Raw genomic sequence first — 18162 nt, 5'->3', positions numbered from 1 at the left:
CTTGATAGTTATCTCAGTCTTTTATTTTTGGTGCTTTATTTTTCTTGAATGATATCCACTTTTTTATTCCAGAACTAAATGCATGTATTATCTTCTCACGTTTCCTTATTCTTCAACCACATGTTTATAAAATAATCTTTTGGCACTGTTCTCTAGTATGTTGTGTAGCTTAGTGCCAAAACATCTGACCCAGTGTTTTTTCACATTGCTTTGTTAAATTATACTTCTTAGAGGACGTGGATTTTAACTTTGTTTCTTCTAAATTTAGGTTTACTTAATTTTACCTATGCATAAACTTAACATGTTTATGTTAGAAAATGCAAGAACTAATAGACTGTTTACCTTTTTTTCAGGCTGCAAAGATCTGCAACAACATGCTTTTGGCCATCAGTATGATTGGAACTGCTGAGGCTATGAATCTTGGAATCAGGTTTGTTTGATTCTTATACTGGATCGAAGGGATTTTTTTCTGTGTTCACAATCTTGTGTTTTACAGCTGACTGTTGCTGAGACAAAGGTGATTAGACAGCATAGATACACTTTGCCCAGAAATTCTCTTATAAAAGTCATTAACGTGCTAAAGATATTATTTAACTAAGGTTAAATAATAGAAACAGAACAGAAATATTCTCTTGTATTGACTGTATAGATCATTCCATTCTGCACCTGAAGATAAGAATTTGTTTATTCTGTTATAGCGCACTGTACAATAATGTTTGTCTTACATTATGTATATAAGCAGAGGTAATACAGAGGTAACTATTGGATTCTAAGCTTATGTACAATGTATTCTGAGTATGATACTCTTGTTGGTTTGTTTATCTTTGGGAAATTGTTCCAAAATAAAGTAAAATTTCCAATACGGTGCATGTATCAAATTAAAGCATACAAAAGAACATAACATTTTTGTCAGACTTTGTCATTGTTGTTTAACGTAATTGCCAAAACTACTACTTTGTTGAAAAGCTGGAGTATGTTCCACTATGCTCTTTTCCATGCTAAAAGCACCATTTCTTTTTTAACAGGCGGTGCATTTGACTTGCTGCTCGTACAGCAATGTATTAAAAAAAAAAATATCCTATCCAATAGTAGCTTATTTATTTTGCTCTGGTGTTTAAGATTTTTCAAATACAGGGCATGCAAGAACCAGTTCACTATCACAGTATTTGAATCTTCATAAATTCTTTTAGCCAGATCTAAATCATTTGTAAGTTTATATGCAGTCTTATGTTTGAAGAGATTATCTTGCAATTGTGTATCTTTCAAGTGTTCTTCATGAATTATTCATCTGCACAGTTGCATCCTTACAATTGGCCTGCTAAAACTACAGATATTGTAGATAGTTATCAACTGAGCTTTAGACTGTGTGCTCATGTGGATTTGATATACTGTAAAAACAGCAAGAGGGCATCAAATGCTTAAATAAATAATAAAAAAAAGAATGCCTACATGTGCACACATACACGAGGCAGTGTAATGGATTCACATTTCCTCTTAATTACCATATCAAGATGCAGTTGTTTTATTGAATTGCCCTTGTCTCAGATGTTAGACTATCTTGACCTATTAAGTTGTCATGTTGTAATTGAGATAAAAGAGGAATTTGCTTTGCATCAGTGCTAATTGGTTTATCAATATCCTGTACCATTTACATTTTAAAATTGAGAGTCTGTAAGATACTGAAGCACGTCTGTATCAACCCATAATAAAAACAGTAGCATTGTATACAAGTATTGCAAACCAGTATGGTGTAAAGCTTTCATCAGGTTCTGTTTTAAGTCATGCTTCACTTAATAAAGCATATACAACTGATTTTTCATTAAATTTTTGTCTTAAGTTTGTAGGAATTATTATAGTTAAAAATAAAATCAAGAGGTTTGGAACACAAATATTCTGGGCATGTAATCCCTGAATGCAGAATGACTTATGTCTGAAGCTACTTTAGCTTTAAGGTTTTGGAATTTTTATTTTTCATTTTATCATTTTTGGCTGAATTTATATTCAGCATTTCTGACCAAAAATCAGAAATGTGGAGGTGACAAGATACTAACTTTCCTACCTTACTATCACGGTAATCAAGAAGGAATTGTACTTACTGTAGAAGAAACCTGCTGATTGTATCCAGAATAACATGAAGAATAGAATCTGTTAGTCAAAAACTGTATCAAGTTTAAGATACAGGCAATAATTTTAAGTGAAGTAATTTGGAACCCTTGCATTAATTTTAATGTGCTATGATTTAAATCCTGGAGATGACTTCTGCATGTAAGTAGAATAAGCGCTTTCCACTTCTGGTGTTTACAAATTTCTAACATGCAAGTTACAGTTGTAATTCTAATTGTTAAGTTTTCCCTTTTAAATGAATTAATTAGATTTGTTTTTCCAAGTCTAAAACTGAGAGGATGATTTGACTACACAGTCCGGAGAGATTTAGAAGCGGAACTTGGTTTATTAGATTGATGCTTATCTGTTAAAAAAAAAAAAAAAAAAAGTCCAATTCTAACCTAATAATGGTAAAAGACTCTGCAAACCTAAAAACCTTGTAATAGAAATACTGGAGCTTATACACGTTCTTAACTTTTAGACAGAATATAAAATACCTTCATGTCATGCATTATATTTACCTGCTGTATCATTTAAATCTTGAATTTGTGGGACTTTGGATAATTAGTTATTCAAAATATTGCTGACTAAACTAGATGTAACTAGAAAGTCATACCACAGGGCCTTTCAGGAATCGATATATATCTGTGCTTAAGTCTTCAGAACAGTGTGGCATTAATTCTGTTAATAAACCACTTCTCTATTGTTTTCATTAACCATGCAGCCTAAATTTTCATTTTATTAATTTCAGGTGTTCAAATTACATTTGCTATTGTTTTATTTATATTTGAAATTGTAGAATTTTTCTGAACTTCAGCAAACTGATTATTGTGAGGAGGAAGGAAAACTGGCATTAGTGAATAAAAATTCTGCAATAAACTCTCAGAAAAACGGGCAATATTGCTACGTAGTTATTTCTTTTATATTCTACTTGCTTTTCTATTTTATTTTAATATCATCTTCATTACCTAATTAAGATGTCTTAATTTACTAATTACTTAATTTACTAATGAAGATGTCCACTTTCACTGGAAGTGCTTTAGTTTAGATTCTGTAACTATTCAAAAAAAATACAGTCTGAGTTTTGACTATTGAAATGGTTTTGTTTTGTTTTCCCATTACTTTCCTGATGCTTTATGAATGTTGCCATTAAAAGTTATTGAAGGTGTGGCAGACATTCTGGAAATTAATTTACATTTTCATTTGTGTGTTCTTTCTAGCATCATAATGCAACTGAACGGTACAAAAAAAATCTCTTGAGTAGCTTTTACTGCTATTAGTTTTATGGATAACGTACATGTTGCAAAATGCTGTAGTGTCAGACCAATACGCAGAATACATGTGAACTTCACAAATAAGAAATAAAAACATTAATTGATACTGTCCACAGCCGGAGACTATTTTTTCTTTTTCTTTTTGCTGATCATCTCCATGTCAGTAATTTACCAAGCTCTCAGTTCCAGTGTAACAATGTCTAATACTAGCAAAATAAAGCTTGGAAATGAGTTATTGCTGATACCTAGTTTATGTTTGGGTCAGATGGAAGTTGCTGCCTGTCAGGCAGCTTGCAGTCCCTTTAGAGATGCAGAGAAGGGCTTCATGTGCTGCCACATGACAGTACAAGATTGTTTAATATGGTTGGGATATAAAGGACCAGGACAGCAGTAAGTGGTCTTTGGCAGTAGCCTTGCTGCAAAAATCACTTGTGGGCTTCTAACAGCAGAGAAAAGTCTTCTCTACTAGAAGGGACTATGGTAGCACCCAGATTTGTGTCAAAAGCTGCAAAGAGTGCTCTTTCCTAAGTAATCTTACTGCGTATTAGTTTTGTGCCTGCTTGCTTTTTTTAGATCTATAAAGTAGGAAGACTTCACCCTCTGATGTCAAGTCTATACATAGTTTCAGTCTCTAGATCTGGTTTCTGTGAGCATCCCTGGGCTATAGATGGAAGAAAGGAGCAGAAAAGGGAGTTGACAGTATAGAAAGGAGCCTGTGCTGCAGTCTGAGGCATATAGCCCTGAACACATCTCCACTGAAAATTTTAGAAAGAATGTCTTGAAACAGAATCCCTCCAAGAGCACTGTGGCTCTGCTCTATTCCACATGGGGCTACAGCCAAGTCTTGCTCAGGTTTCTAATGACACTTGAAAGCATGTATCTTGTTTAGCATGACACGGGCAAAATAATTTTTAGCTGTGGTAGAAGGGTCTTAGGGTTCTGCTTTAATATTTGCATCTTCATGTGGTATTTAGCAGAAACACCTCAAGATGGGAAACTCAACAGTTCAGCTACTTTGGTTGTTACACCCCAAAATGAGACCAGGAGGTATCTTTTTTTTTTTTTTTTTTTTTTTTTTTTTTTTTTTTTTTCTAAAATGCCATTAGAGTTTTTATCTCTTTTCCAGACTGAGCTCTTGGAGGAGGAGTGTGTGAAAATTTCAGTACATTATTTTATTAAAGCTCAGCAAAACTTGAGTTTTGAGAAGTGGTTCAAAGGGATGGATCCTATTTTCACCTTTTTTTGTGTGTGTATATGTGTGCCCACTGCTTCGTTTCTGCTGTTCAGTTCATTATGAATGTTATTGAAGAAGCATTAATTCAAGGCAAGGAATTGCTTTTGTGCTCTATTACAAGTACAGTTAATGCATGGACTTCTATTCTGCTTATAAGGGAGAAGAACATTTTGGTAATTGTAAATTCACATGCGCATGCACAAGCTCTTGCCACGTCCAATGGCAAGTTGTTATGGGGACTGGCAGACTGTCATCATTTTGATAGCTTGAGCAGTATATCTCCCGAACAGCAATGGAGCTCTTATGCAGAGAGTATCATATGTTCCCAGCCAATTTACAGGGAAACAGCAATAACATTTTATCATGGTTGAGAGCCCAGTAGCTGCTTCCTATTAAACTTGCCCTTTCAGATACCTGTCTTGGATTAATTTGTTGATTTCAAATGGAAACTCAGTCTTCTCCACTGAAGCATGACTTTCTAGGATAGACTCTCACTGAATGACAATTACTGTATATTCTAGCTGGTTTCAGACCATTACAAGCTTTGGGCACAGTGGAAGACAGAGGACTTCTTCAGTAACTGATTTTAATATATGTCTAATTTTAACTGTCAGTTATATATGCACCAGTGGATGAATCCTCAGAAAGATGAAATGCAAAGCACTTTTAACTTGCTCTTATTAATGATACACTTGCTGCAAAGGAGGGGAAAAAAAAATAGGCTCAGGTCTCCTGAAGAGAATCTGTGTGGTGTTTTAAGAGCAACGAAGTTTGAAGAAGCAGGGATTTAAACTGACACTATCTTTTTCTTTTGCTAGAGCAAAAATATGCCAGATCTAGTGCAGACAATATTTTACGTATTTAACAAACATATATATATCTTTTTAAGTGTATTTTTACAGAGAGGTAGCTGGAATACTGTGAGGAGAGCATTCTTCTGGAGGGCTATATGCATCTTGAAATAATAAGCTCTCCGTCTTGCAGCTGTAATTACGGACCTCTGCATGTAGCTAGATTGCTAAAAATACTGATCGGGATGTAACAACAATAAGGAAGCAAACAAGCCAAGAGATTTGTTTAAACCAAAAAAATCAACTTCTTTGTACTTGAAAGCTCAGGCATTGTCTGTTCCCAATGTGTTTGGGGTTGTTTTTGTTTTGTTTTGTTTTTGGGGGGGGGTGACAACAATTAGAGCATTTATTCCAAGAGGTTCTTGATGAAGATTTTGATGCATTTTGCAGGATATAAGTACAACTAAAATACTGTGAAGACATATTGGTGCTGGAAGATGTTTTGTTTTGTTTTGTTTTTAAAAAATAAATGGCAATTGAAAACATTCATTTGAGTCAGAGGGTTCAAAATGGAGGAAGAGAATAAAGTGTGATCCCATTCAGGCCAGCAGGGGACTTCCCATTGAATTACAGGGGCTGGTGCAGCAAGTCATAAAAAAAAGACTGTACAGCAGTAATGCTAAACACGTAACTTTGCAGTACAGAAAGTGATCTTGCTTTGGCAATTATTTGACATAGATTTTTCAAGCCTTAAATGCCTATCAGAATAAATAGATATATAATTTAGCAACTATTCCATTGGTAATGAGCTTTAATCACCTAGAAATTAACCTTGGGCTCTACAGAGCCTGGAAGCCATGTTAAGATCCCCATGGCTCTGGAGATCTGCAAAAAGTATGTGCTAAAAGTTAACATAAAGAGTCTTGACTTCTGTGTAGGTTAAAGCTCCACTGGAACTGTGTGGAAAAGGTGTTTTATTGTTAACTTGCTTGCTTATCCATGCCGAAGTAGGTTGTGATATATCCATTTTAAAATGTCCTTTTCTCCTCTTTGATTGTTTCTGAAGATAGTTACTGAAGATAGTTATTTTGATTTATTTATTTAATTATTTTTGTATGACTGTAGCTGAACATTTGTACAGGGCCAGATAGACTGCTGCTTGTCATTGTTGCTGTACATGCTGGTATAAACACAAATGGTGTAAAATAAAATTGTAGGTATAATTGTTGGTAAATGCTTTGTTTCTATAAATTATTTTGGTGTAAAATTATATTTATAGCTTGATATCAGCATAAATACAAATTCCAAAGCATAAACCCAAATTCCATGATCCCTTCCACCCCCCAAAAATACAAATACCGAAGATGGTTAATTGTAATGTTGAAATAACTTCAGGGTTTTCATTGAACAGCAGCTTATGCCATCAGCTCTGTGATAGAACAAATGGTGTTTCTACTTGGACAAGCTTTGTTTTATCAGGATCAGTAACCTTATCAACAGTTGACCCAGAACTATAATGTATATTTGTGAATAGATAACATATGTCTGTGCTTCAGAAGCAAGCGTATATAATGAAGATTTAGTAATAACAAAGCAAAGAGCATACAGATGTGTAAAGTAGTAATATTTTTTCAGAAACATTAGCAGGTGTGGTATCTTTTTTTCTTTTTAGATCAGGATCATTGGTGTCATCTTGCTTGCATGAAAATACATTAGTGTGCATGTACAAACATACTGTAAAAATATTTTAACACTGCCTCACTTGCTTGTGAATCCTTTGCTTTGTTCAGCTTTAGAGAATATAATTTTGCTACGAAGAACAGATATGTGACCTAGTAGCTAGCAGCACAGAGAATGCCTTATTGTAATTGAAATACAGGTGAACTGCACTTCTGAGAGGACCTTTATTTCATTTGCACGTTCAGAATTGCTAGGTGAAGGGGCTTTGCTTAGTGCAAAAGGAAAAAAGCTTTGAAAGCCTACTGCTTAAATGGTGGATTGATGCTCTTTAATTTAAGATACAACATCCCTACCCCCAATATCAATACTGTGTCATTTTTCATGGCTTATAATAAAGGGAGAGAAATGATGGTAGGGTCCTAAGATATAAAACAAGTCACCCATGTCTTGCGCATTTTGACATTAACACTTCTCTTCCTTGACCTTTGACAGATTAGGGCTTGACCCAAAGCTGCTGGCCAAAATCCTAAATATGAGCTCAGGTCGCTGTTGGTCAAGCGATACATACAACCCTGTTCCTGGAGTGATGGAAGGAGTACCGTCTGCTAATAATTATCAAGGCGGCTTTGGAACAACACTCATGGCTAAGGTACGTAATACTGGCATGTAAAGGCGCAGTTGCTTCTCTCTGGGCTTCTAGCAAACGTTCTTCTTAGTGAAAAGTAATAATTACAGGGAAATGTATGTGTGTAAATAGAAGGGAACCCAACCTTTTATTGTAGCTCTGAATTAATGAATAGCGTAAGGGGTTTTTTCTTTAACCTCCAGTCTCTTCCTAGCCGCTATTACTGCAAAGCCACTCAGTGAGTTTGTATGCACTGTCTGCTTGAGTTCTAACTTGTCTGAGGACTCCTGATGGACGTGAGTATAAGGCAGCATTCAGAAAGCCATTTAGGTGGCTCTCACATGACTTCTCTAGAACTTAGGAGCCTAAGCTCAAGCTACCAGTTCAGGAAAATCCTGCTGATCTGATTACGTGCCAGTGATGGCATAACCGTCCAAGTCTTTTGGCCCAATCTCTTCCAGATACCTTAAGCTGTGCCACCAGACGTCCCCTCTAGCATCCTCTTCCTTGCTGAGCCAACTGCTTAAGTGTTTGTCTTTTTGCTTAAGGTCATGTAGAATGGAGAAGGCAGACAGGTTTCAACCCCAACCCTCTGCAGACTATGATTTTCTGCAGGTGCTCACACACCGTGCTCTGACCTCTCTTGAATTGGTGGTGGTGGTGGAAGAAGTAGTGCTTTCGTGCAAGTAATAACCTAGCAATCTAAATTACTTTTCTACAGAGTGAGAGATCTGGGGTTTAGGTCCTTCTCAGCACAAGGAAGTTGTAATTTACAGCAGTCCCATCCCAGGAGGATACACTCACTGCCACACTCTTGGCTGTTCTAGGAAAAGCACTGTCCTGAGTCACTCTGTGGTCAGGAAAGCAAAATTCTTAGAGGCCAGAGGAAAGTAGGCAAGGAGGTCAGGACTATGCATCCTACTGATAAGGACACGTAGTTGGAAGAAAGAGCTGTTAGGCTCTGACTTTTGAACTGCTTCTGCTTTTAGCACAGTGGTTGCCTAAGGTAAATTACAAAAACAGTCCTGGAAGAGATCTATTATGTAAGCATATAAGTGCAGGAAACCATTTCACACTCTGAAGATTGGTTTCATGGGGATACTATTCTGAGGGAGGAATTTGAATTCGCACAGGACAAGTTTCATGGTTACCAGTTTGTGAGTGCTCCCAACTGGTTAGGCATTCTGGCCATTTTCAGCTTATCCATGTACTGTGTGAATGGATTAAGCACTTAAAACTAAAACGCTGTTCTAAGAGGTGGCTATAAAACAGATATTGCCATGCAAATCTCCACAGTGCTGCATTTCCTGTATGTAATGCCTGCCTACTGATAGAAAACGATTGCTCCTGTAGTTATGCAGTTGATTTATGTTAGTGTGTTTGCCCTAACTTCAGTGGAATTAGCCAAATTCTGTCAATCCAAGTGTCCTATGTGTTTTGGTGTGTGGCGGCACCAAAAAATTTCACTAATACTGTGCAGCTCAAAATCCCTCAGTGGTTGGCCTTCAGCATTTTACACTTACGCACTAACAGCCAGGAGCTTTCATCCCTTTGAGGTATGTGTTAAAATATTGGAAAACAGCAGTATTTACATCATGTTCATGTCATTGGACATAGGGGACAAGAAAGCATTATTTAAATTACTAATTTATAAAATGCTTCAGGTTACTGTTTGGAGTTTGGCAGGGTTATCAATTATAGATAAGAAACCTGGTCTTGGCCCTGCCTCAAAGCTCTTGTTTTCATCATCTGCCATTTTCAGAGTATGTTCAGCCTATTGTGCCCTGCTTCACACTGTAAACTCTTCTCTTGTGATTCAGACCTGTTAGTCTCGTCCAGAATAACCTCAAAATATAAATGGGATGGAGGCACATATTCCTCTCCCTTCTTCCCTCCCATTAACTTTCTCTGTAAAAGTGATTTTTCCACTTCTAAGAGGGACCTTCATCTCCTCAGGAAGTTTCCTGCTGTAGGAGTAATAGCAGCTTGGCTTGTGTCCGTTGAAACTGCCAGCTTTGGGTTATAAATTATCATCGATACCTAAGAGGATTGTTCCTCGGAGATTTTATAATCGCTGTTGACCTCTTCTGACTATGCCTTTCCTGCCCATCCTGCCTGCTAAGCAGCCTAAAGATTGCCTTCTTCAGGCTGAAATCCTCAATAAGAAGACAATAAATTCCTCTCATGCCTCTTCAACAATGCCATGTTTTTCAGTATAGATGGAAGATTACTTGAATGAGTAAGGAGTCAAGACAAAGCTGATCATGTTTGGGGTATTATGTTTTGCAGTGGTGACCTTTTTAAGACATTCCTCCTTACTTTTCCTACAATCCCTTTCATCCTGGTATGTGACAGATCATGTAGTTTGTGCGTTATTTGGGTTGGGGACTTTTTTGTGGGAAGTACAAAGCATGCTTTTGCCACTTAAAAGAGTGAAAAAAACAACTATATTCACAGCATAGTTACTGATTAAATGTCTTGAATCTTGAGAAGAGTGAGATTTATATCATGGTATTCTTGACTGATGACAAGACTGCCTTCAAGCTTTGTTCCGAATGGCAGAGTTTCAGTTACATCAACTGCAAAATAAGTCTAAGGATCCATGTATTTTTACCATGATCATTTTTTGGCATTTTTAAAAAATATTTTGGCAACTGTTTCCTGAAAGAGAATCTGTTTCCCTATTCCAAGCTGAGAAAAGGAGAACAGAATAGTTGGTACAGTGAGACATCTGGAAGATTATATCAGTTCCAAAGAGTATGAAATGAGCCATAAACTATGCTCTCTGATTTTTACTTCTCCAAAAAGTTCAGCAGAAGGCAAATCTCTTTCGGAGCTGTTTTGTATCAGTTCACTCAGGGAGTCTCCAGCTTCATGAGAAAAGGTGCAAAATACTTCACAACTTGAAGTTAAAGATAAGTTTTACTTATAGTTTGTATTATTTTTTCCTTCAAATCTATAATTTATAGAATGATTTTAAAATAAATAAATAAAACAAAACCATGATCTTCCTGCACTTTGGAGTCAGGAGTCCTTGTCTATATAAACGTTAAGATGCTGTCTAATGTTTCAACCATCTTGGAGCCTGAGTTTCATTTAAAAAGTGAACACACCTGCTTTATAAAATGGTACATGTGCTGGCAGTCTATTCAGAATTTTCAGGGATTGCTTCTGTGCTGGCCCCTTCAGAGAAAAATAGCTCACTGCTACCAAAACGAAGCACCTTCACTAGTTTGGAGTTGGATGCCTTTGCCATTCTACTGTTGCATTATATGATTTAAGCTGTCTTGAATAAAACGAGCAACGTGGCAACAGATTTCACAAGGATGGATTAGGAGAGGTTAGGAATATGTCATAGAATATCTTATTGTAAGTTAGGCTAAAGTAACTATTCTTAGATTTGTTAGATCATCGGTTATTGCTGGACATAAAGGAGTGATCTGCCCTGATGCAGATGAAGAGTATTTTGGGTCCTGTGGCATCTGATACGCGTGTTTTTCCCATTTTCCTAGATCTTGAAGTCATTCAAGGGTAATAGGAAAAGTAACTATAATTCTGATTTGTATCAGAATGACCTTTATAGAGCCGATTTACAGATCGAAGTGACATTTAGAGAGCAGAGTAAGATCTTGAATTTCCTTGTGCTAATTCAAATACAGACGCACAGAAAGTAAAGACCTGTCTTGTAAGTCATCCTTGAGAAGCCAAAGGTGCTCTCAGCAGTACTACAGTCTCTCAGTTCTTCTGCATCAAAGATTTGTTATTTTAAAAAGAAAAGGAAAAAAATAAAGACTGCAAATTTTATTAAAAAACACAGTCTTGGATGGACAGCAAATCTAGGCACTTACTAGTAACACTGGAATTCTTCCGCAGCTTTTTTCAAATGTGGACCTCAAAATCAAGTTCTCTTCTCTAGCAAAACCTTATAAAGGCAACCTTGTGTGCAAGCATTGCTTTCATACTTGGAAAAGAGATCTGGTTATATAACCAGGACCTTGTTAGCTGTTCTTTCTTTGGTGATCTTGATACCTGATTCAGCTTAGAATTCAAGACATCTTCTAGCCTGGCTCATCATTTCTGTCCAGCATGCATGAAGCTGGTTATTTCTAACTAGCTGTAGTTAGTCATCATACCAGATACTTGCCTTTGATTTCTGTCCTATTTATTTCAAATTACAGCTATACAGTTGACCAAGTACTCTTGGAGGACAGGTTTCAAATTCACCTTCTTTGTAACCTCCCCTTCTTTTTTGCCCCAAACTTAGTATTTAAAATTGCAGTTGACTTATTCTCTGTATCTCTTTATCTTCAGTCATTAAAGAAAATCTCAGGTTGTAACAGACCCAGGACAGTCCCCTAGAGTATTCTTTAATAAATCCTTCCAGTTAGGCTGCAAAACATTCATATTCACAAAGTGGCCTATGCCTATCATTTTTCTATTAATTGTACGGTCACATTACAGTAAATCTATGTAATATAAGTGGCTTCAATTTCGTTGTTATTCAACTACCTCCAGCTTTGTTTTTAATCTGTTTGTAGAAAGAAATGTCCTCTCACCCAAACAGGGAAATGATGCCATTAAAACAGATGTGAAATGCTTAAGTGAATAGCCAGAGGAATCTTGTTTATGGAGATGATATAATAAAGTGGGGAAAACAAGACTGAGCCTTCCTACCAGGTTGCACAGTCGGTGATCTAGAATCTTAAAATTCCCTCTGTCCCAAATTTTTTTGTTTGCCTTGCAGAGCTGTGGGTTTTCGTTTGTTTATGTGTCTTCCTGTTGAATAACCCTGGTTTACTGTTTAAAAATGAAAAATCAAACAAGGCTCCCTTCTGCCAGGACTCAAATTTTCAGGCTGGTGTATTGTACTTGTTGGCAGTGGACTGCTCTTCTCAATAACCTATAATACATATGTGGCTATGTATAACCTTGTCATTTTTATTTGTTTGTTTGTTTGTTTTCTTGATCTTTTCTCCTTTTCTTTCCTTCCCTTCTTCTTCTCTACCCTCATCCTCTCTTTCCTTCTTCCTCCCAGGATCTTGGCCTGGCCCAGATTTCTGCCACCAACACAAAGACACCAGTTCCTTTGGGATCCCAGGCACATCAGATCTACAGGATGATGTGTGCAAAAGGCTATGCCCTGAAAGACTTCTCAGCTGTGTTCCAGTTTTTACGTGAGGAGGAAACCTTGTGAGCTGTCCTTTGGCAATGGACACAATAACAAACCACATTTTTTAATCCTTACAGCTCGTTTGTGAAGTATATGGGTTTAATCAAATACTGTGCATCCTGATCACATAAGACTAATCATCTTTGGTTGTCTAGATCACAACGAACTCCAGGATTTTTTCATCAGTTCTTGAAAAAGCAAGCCAGAAGAAGGGGTTGTTTGGCACTTAGCCAGACAGTAATTTCACTTTTTTTAAGAACCATCAATGGTTTTTCCATTAGATGCAATAAATAAAGTAAATATTTTTTTTTATTAAACACTTAATTGTTTGCATATAAAATAACTTACATTATGGCTGAAAACTTATGTGAATCTTGAATAGTATGGGAAAGTTATATAGTGATTTAACGATACATAGTGATCTATTAAAAATGAAAGTGAATACTTTATGGAAAAAGGGAAGATTATTTTTTTCAATGCAGAAACAGCTTGAGATGGATTTTTTTTCCTTGCACCTACTAGCCTTGGATTGATCAGTAGTGAATTTTTTCCTGGGGTTCAGGTTGCAGATTAAGTTTATAGACACATGCTACTAAGTGGAGAGCTGTTACAGCATGTTTATCTGATAGACTTAGTTAAAATAACATAGTATGTGTGTCTCTCCCGTAAAACTCCATTACTGTATTTTGCTAACCCAATTTTGTATTTTCTTGTATTCTGTCACACATTTTGAGAGATCAAGAACAGCACTTAGTAGAAGTTCTAAACAAAGTGTACATCTGCTTTAAGAAACTATTGCAGTAATATAAACCTCAAACCCCGTTATTTTGAAAAGAAATAAAAATCTATACTGGTAAATTCTTGCTGTATAATTATTTGCTTTTTATTTTGATGCACTCTCATACACAATTACCTAAAAACATACTAAGTGGCCTTATATTTTAATTTGCTTGGTTTTCCACAGATTATCTTGCAAAAGTAGGCTTTTGTGATTGTAAAATTCATATAGTAATATATATGCCTATGTATTACCTTAGCTGTTCACTGTTTCTTGCAAAATAGAGGTGCAAACTTAGTATTATGAATATAAGTACTCCTGATTTCACTAGATCTGCTTAAGTTCAGACTTATTTCTGGCCTCTAGGTCAATCATGCACTTACATTTCAATTTTTGTTGTTAGATGGATCCTTTTATATATGCACATTCAGATAAGACAATTGTGTGGTTGAATTAGCTCAATTCAGTAATCTTCTGAGAACTTCTGAGAAGTTCAACAAGACCAAGTGGAAGGTCCTGCACCTAGGTTAGGGCAATCCCAAGCACAAATACAGTCTGGGTAGAGAATGGATTGAAAGCAGCCCTGAAGAGAAGGACCTTGGGGTGTTTGTTGATGAGAAGCTCAACATGAGCCAGCAATGAGTGCCTGCAGCCCAGAAAGCCACCCGTATCCTGGGCTGCATCAAAAGAAGTGTGGCCAGCAGGGCAACGGACAGGACTCTTCCCCTCTGCTCTGCTCGTGAGACCCCTCCTGAAGCACTGCATTCAGCTCTGGGGCCCCCAGCACAAGAAGGCCATGGACCTATTAGAACGAGTCCAGAGGAGGGCCATGAGGATGATCAAGGGGCTGGAGCACCTCTCCTATAAAGATAGGCTGAGGGAGCTGGGGTTGTTCAGCCTGGAGAAGAGAAGGCTCTGGGGAGACCTTCCAGTACCTAAAGGGGGCCTACAGGAGAGCACGGGAGGGACTCTGTCAAAAATTGTAGGGATAGGACAAGGGGTAGTGGCTTTGAACTAACAGAGGAGAGTATTAGGTATTTGGAAGAAATTATTTACTGTGAGAGTGGTGAGGCCCTGGCACAGGCTGTCCAGAGAAGCTGTGGATGCCCCATCCCTGGAGGTGTTCAAGGCCAGGCTGGATGGGGCTTTGGGCAATCTGGTCTGGTGGGAGGTGTCCCTGCCCGTGGCAGGGGCATTGGAACTGTATGGTCTTTAAGGTCCCTTGATCTGATCTCCTTTCAGTTTGGTTTGAAGACTGTATGACTTTCTAGGTTATGCAGAGTTTGTTTTTGGGTGCATTGATGTTATATACAAGTCTGGGACTACTGGGAACAATCTTACTTTTTAAAAATCATTCCCCTCTCATTTGATAAAACTACGGTTTCTGTAGGATTCCGTTCATTCCTTGAAATTAGACACAAAACTAGCTGCAATAAAAACGATTAAAATTGTTCCACATGAGATGTGTATTTCAAGCTCACAGTGTAACTTGTTTTTCCATGGGACTCCTGCCTCATAGAATACAAAGGGTGGGACCTAGTCTCATACTGAATTTGGGTCACATAATAAAGGATGGTTTTGCTGGTAGGATCCTTGTTTAAAATGGATGAGTTAAGGAGTGGTAGGAGAGAGAGGCCTGGTTAAAGTTGTCTCCTCTGAATTTGACTTGGAGAGCTGGCTGGCAGCAGGACTGCTGAGAGAGGCATCCTTCTAGTGTCCACCACAGCCTGGAGCCTCAGTTACCTTGCACGTGTTTGCTGGTAACTCTGGGCTTGCAGAAAGCATAATCATTTGCTTTTTGAATATGTTACATGCTCACATAAATGTTGGGAGCCACAAAGGAAAGGAATATGCTTCTTTGAAGCTTTTAGCTTCTGAAATCATAAAGTCTCTGCTAAGCATGTGGAAACATCATATTATTTTTATGTTTGTCCCAAAGGCTTGCAGCTTAAGCTTCTTGGGGTTCATTTCTCCTTTCTCACAATCTCTGATCAAATTTTAAATTTCTACTCCAAAGCATAAGGTGCTCAAGTTGCCAGAATGCTGTTATGGCAAACCTACAAAATGTTTTCTGGTCTGCTTCTTAAAGGAGGATTTTGGATTAAATTAAAAACAAAAACCAAAAAAATACCAGCTTTGGGGCACAGAGCCAGCATGTAAAATTTTAGACCAAGCAGTTAGTTTGGCAAAGTTAGAAACAACTTTTAAAATAGGTCTTATTGTGGAAAGTGCCTTGAAAGCTTTAATAGTATCCAATACCTGAAGCCAGTAATGCAATTTATAGTAGAATACACATTTTTTCCTAATTCTGCAGGGGAATATTGTATTACTGGGTATGTATAATGGTGATGGTATTCATGCTAGCTACATCTATTCTGCATGTACATGTGTACGTAATGTATCTTTTGCTCTGCATGGGATATACTTATGCTCTCTGGAAATTAAGCAAGGACTAAAACTATTGTCACTGACAGAAACAGGTGTTGAAAACAGCAATTTGTTGAGCTGAACAGAAAGACACTAAAATTGGTTAAATTTCTACACTAATTACCTCCCAGTGCATGCACACAAATTAGGTGCAGCAAATTAACTGCATATTTTCTAAATGTCCCAAAGGGAATCTTGAGGTAACTTCTTTCTAAATTAGTTTGAATGTTAAACACGCCCTCCCATCATGCTTAGTTTGGAAATTCACCTATCCCAAATGCATTTATTGACTAGCAGGGAAACATTGACAACCAATAAAAATAGTGATGGTTTAAAAAAAAAATAAGCAGTCTTCTCTCATTTATGATTCAGTGTAACCCATCTTAAGCAACTATTTTTGGTGGTCGTTTAACAGAGGAGGCCTTCTATTAAAACTGCTGAGTACTATGTTGCTCTAACTTTATTTATGGCTCTTACAAGCCTCAGGAGGAAGAGGAGGCATTCTGACCAAGTAAAATTATTGTACAGGGTATTCTGGCTCTGTTTTAATCAATGGGAATTTTGCCATTAACTACACAATACTGCCAAGATTTCACAGCATTTGTTGAATGACCATGTAATTCCAGTACAGATGCAGCCAAAATGCAGCTCTGGAATAGCTCAAGGGCATCCCTCAGGCAGGGGTTGTGCCATGCTGCTGGCTTTGGGATTCTGAAAAGCTGGGGTGCTGTTTGCGAGAGGAAGGAGCCAGCAGGAGCCCCTGAAGTTGATATTGCCAGTCTCTGTCCCGGCCTTGTCCTACAGCGGATGATAGAGCTGCTGATGACAGAATAGCTGTTGTCACGTCCATCCTGAGAAGAGAGCTACTCACCTTTTCATCTGTTTAAATCTGACATCTCTTTGCCCAAAATGATCTTACTAAATGATTTATGGGACAAAAAGACTGGGGCTGCCCCTAGAGCAAGCAGAGGAGGGCTACCACCACACAAAGGCTACTGTATTTATGCAAAATATGTCTTTCTGTGTTTTTTGTCTTCCACCTTGATTTGCAAGACTTTAGCTATCCAGGCCCAACTCAAAAGGTACTAACTCGACTGCAGTGATACCTATTGCTTTTGATTTCCCTTTATGTCATCCTTACTCTCTCTTACGCTGTATAAAACAGATGTAATTCAATTTTGGTCAAGAAAAGCTGAGAACATTGTCTATTTTTAATTTAGACAAGGTCGTCTAATAAGTTATAGACACTTTGATGCAATTTAGAAGTCTGTATTGTGTTTTCTTGGTGCATTGAAGCAATGTGTGGAGCTAGGGTCCTCAGCAGTGTTTTAGACTTCTGGTTGGATAAGACCCTCTTAAGGTGAGGGGACTTTAAAAGGAGAAGCCTTTTTATTGACTTCAGTATCAAGCCCTTAGAACTTTCTGCAAGCCTTGCAAAATTGAAAAACTATACTTTAGTAGTGGGAGAAATTGAATTCAACATCTACAAATGAATAAGCACTGCTTTTGAAAAGCTCGAGCTTTCAATAGCAAAGATAATCTTTGACATTCTGTGCAATAGCATAACAGATGTATGGTCTTTAAAGGCTACTGATATTTTTTAAGATTTGTTGCTTTATATATATGATTTGTCAAGACCATCCTGTCTGCTGGCACAGTTACATATTATTTTTTTCCAATAAGAGTAATAGCAACACTTAGAAAATTTTCTTAGGTGGACAGAGAATGAGTATTTTTATGGTTTGTGTGTTCAGTAGATGTATGACATAGAATTAGGCATCCATATGGCAACGATTTTTCGTTGTTGTTGGTATTCATCATAGATTGTGAGCACTTGCAATAAATTGAAACAGGTGGATAAACCTTTTTAAAGCAGTAAATGTCTCATTATAACAACTGCATGATAAAAAGCTGTCTTGCTCTTTCCGCATTTACACCCAACTCTTCCTTTTGACCTTGACCCTGAGATGGGGTCTTGATTTTTGTTTGAGGTCAGAGATAACTCAGTCTGTTTCTTCATTTAGCTTTGCTAAGACTCCCATTAGTGGTGACAGTGTTCTGCTTGGTAAACTAAATGTTA

The 18162-nt window shown here is 37.3% G+C and overlaps 1 protein-coding gene across 1 annotated transcript in view; it reads left to right on the top strand.

Annotated features, from left to right (window-relative positions):
• HIBADH (3-hydroxyisobutyrate dehydrogenase) overlaps nt 1-13763 on the top strand; it is an 84959-nt gene extending 71196 nt beyond the window's left edge. The window contains exons 6-8 of the mRNA XM_082752094.1: nt 354-430; nt 7575-7731; nt 12743-13763. Of these exons, the coding sequence (XP_082608220.1) occupies nt 354-430; nt 7575-7731; nt 12743-12901 (393 nt within the window). The 3' untranslated portion in view covers nt 12902-13763. The remainder of the gene's footprint in view (nt 1-353; nt 431-7574; nt 7732-12742) is intronic.
• Nucleotides 13764-18162: the final 4399 nt, after the last annotated feature.

This window comes from Aythya marila (genome assembly GCF_965140915.1).
Source record: "Aythya marila genome assembly, chromosome: 2".
Taxonomy (NCBI): Eukaryota; Metazoa; Chordata; class Aves; order Anseriformes; family Anatidae; genus Aythya; species Aythya marila.
The sequence above is the reverse complement of the archived record's forward strand: the minus strand, read 5'-3'. Positions and strand labels throughout refer to the sequence as shown.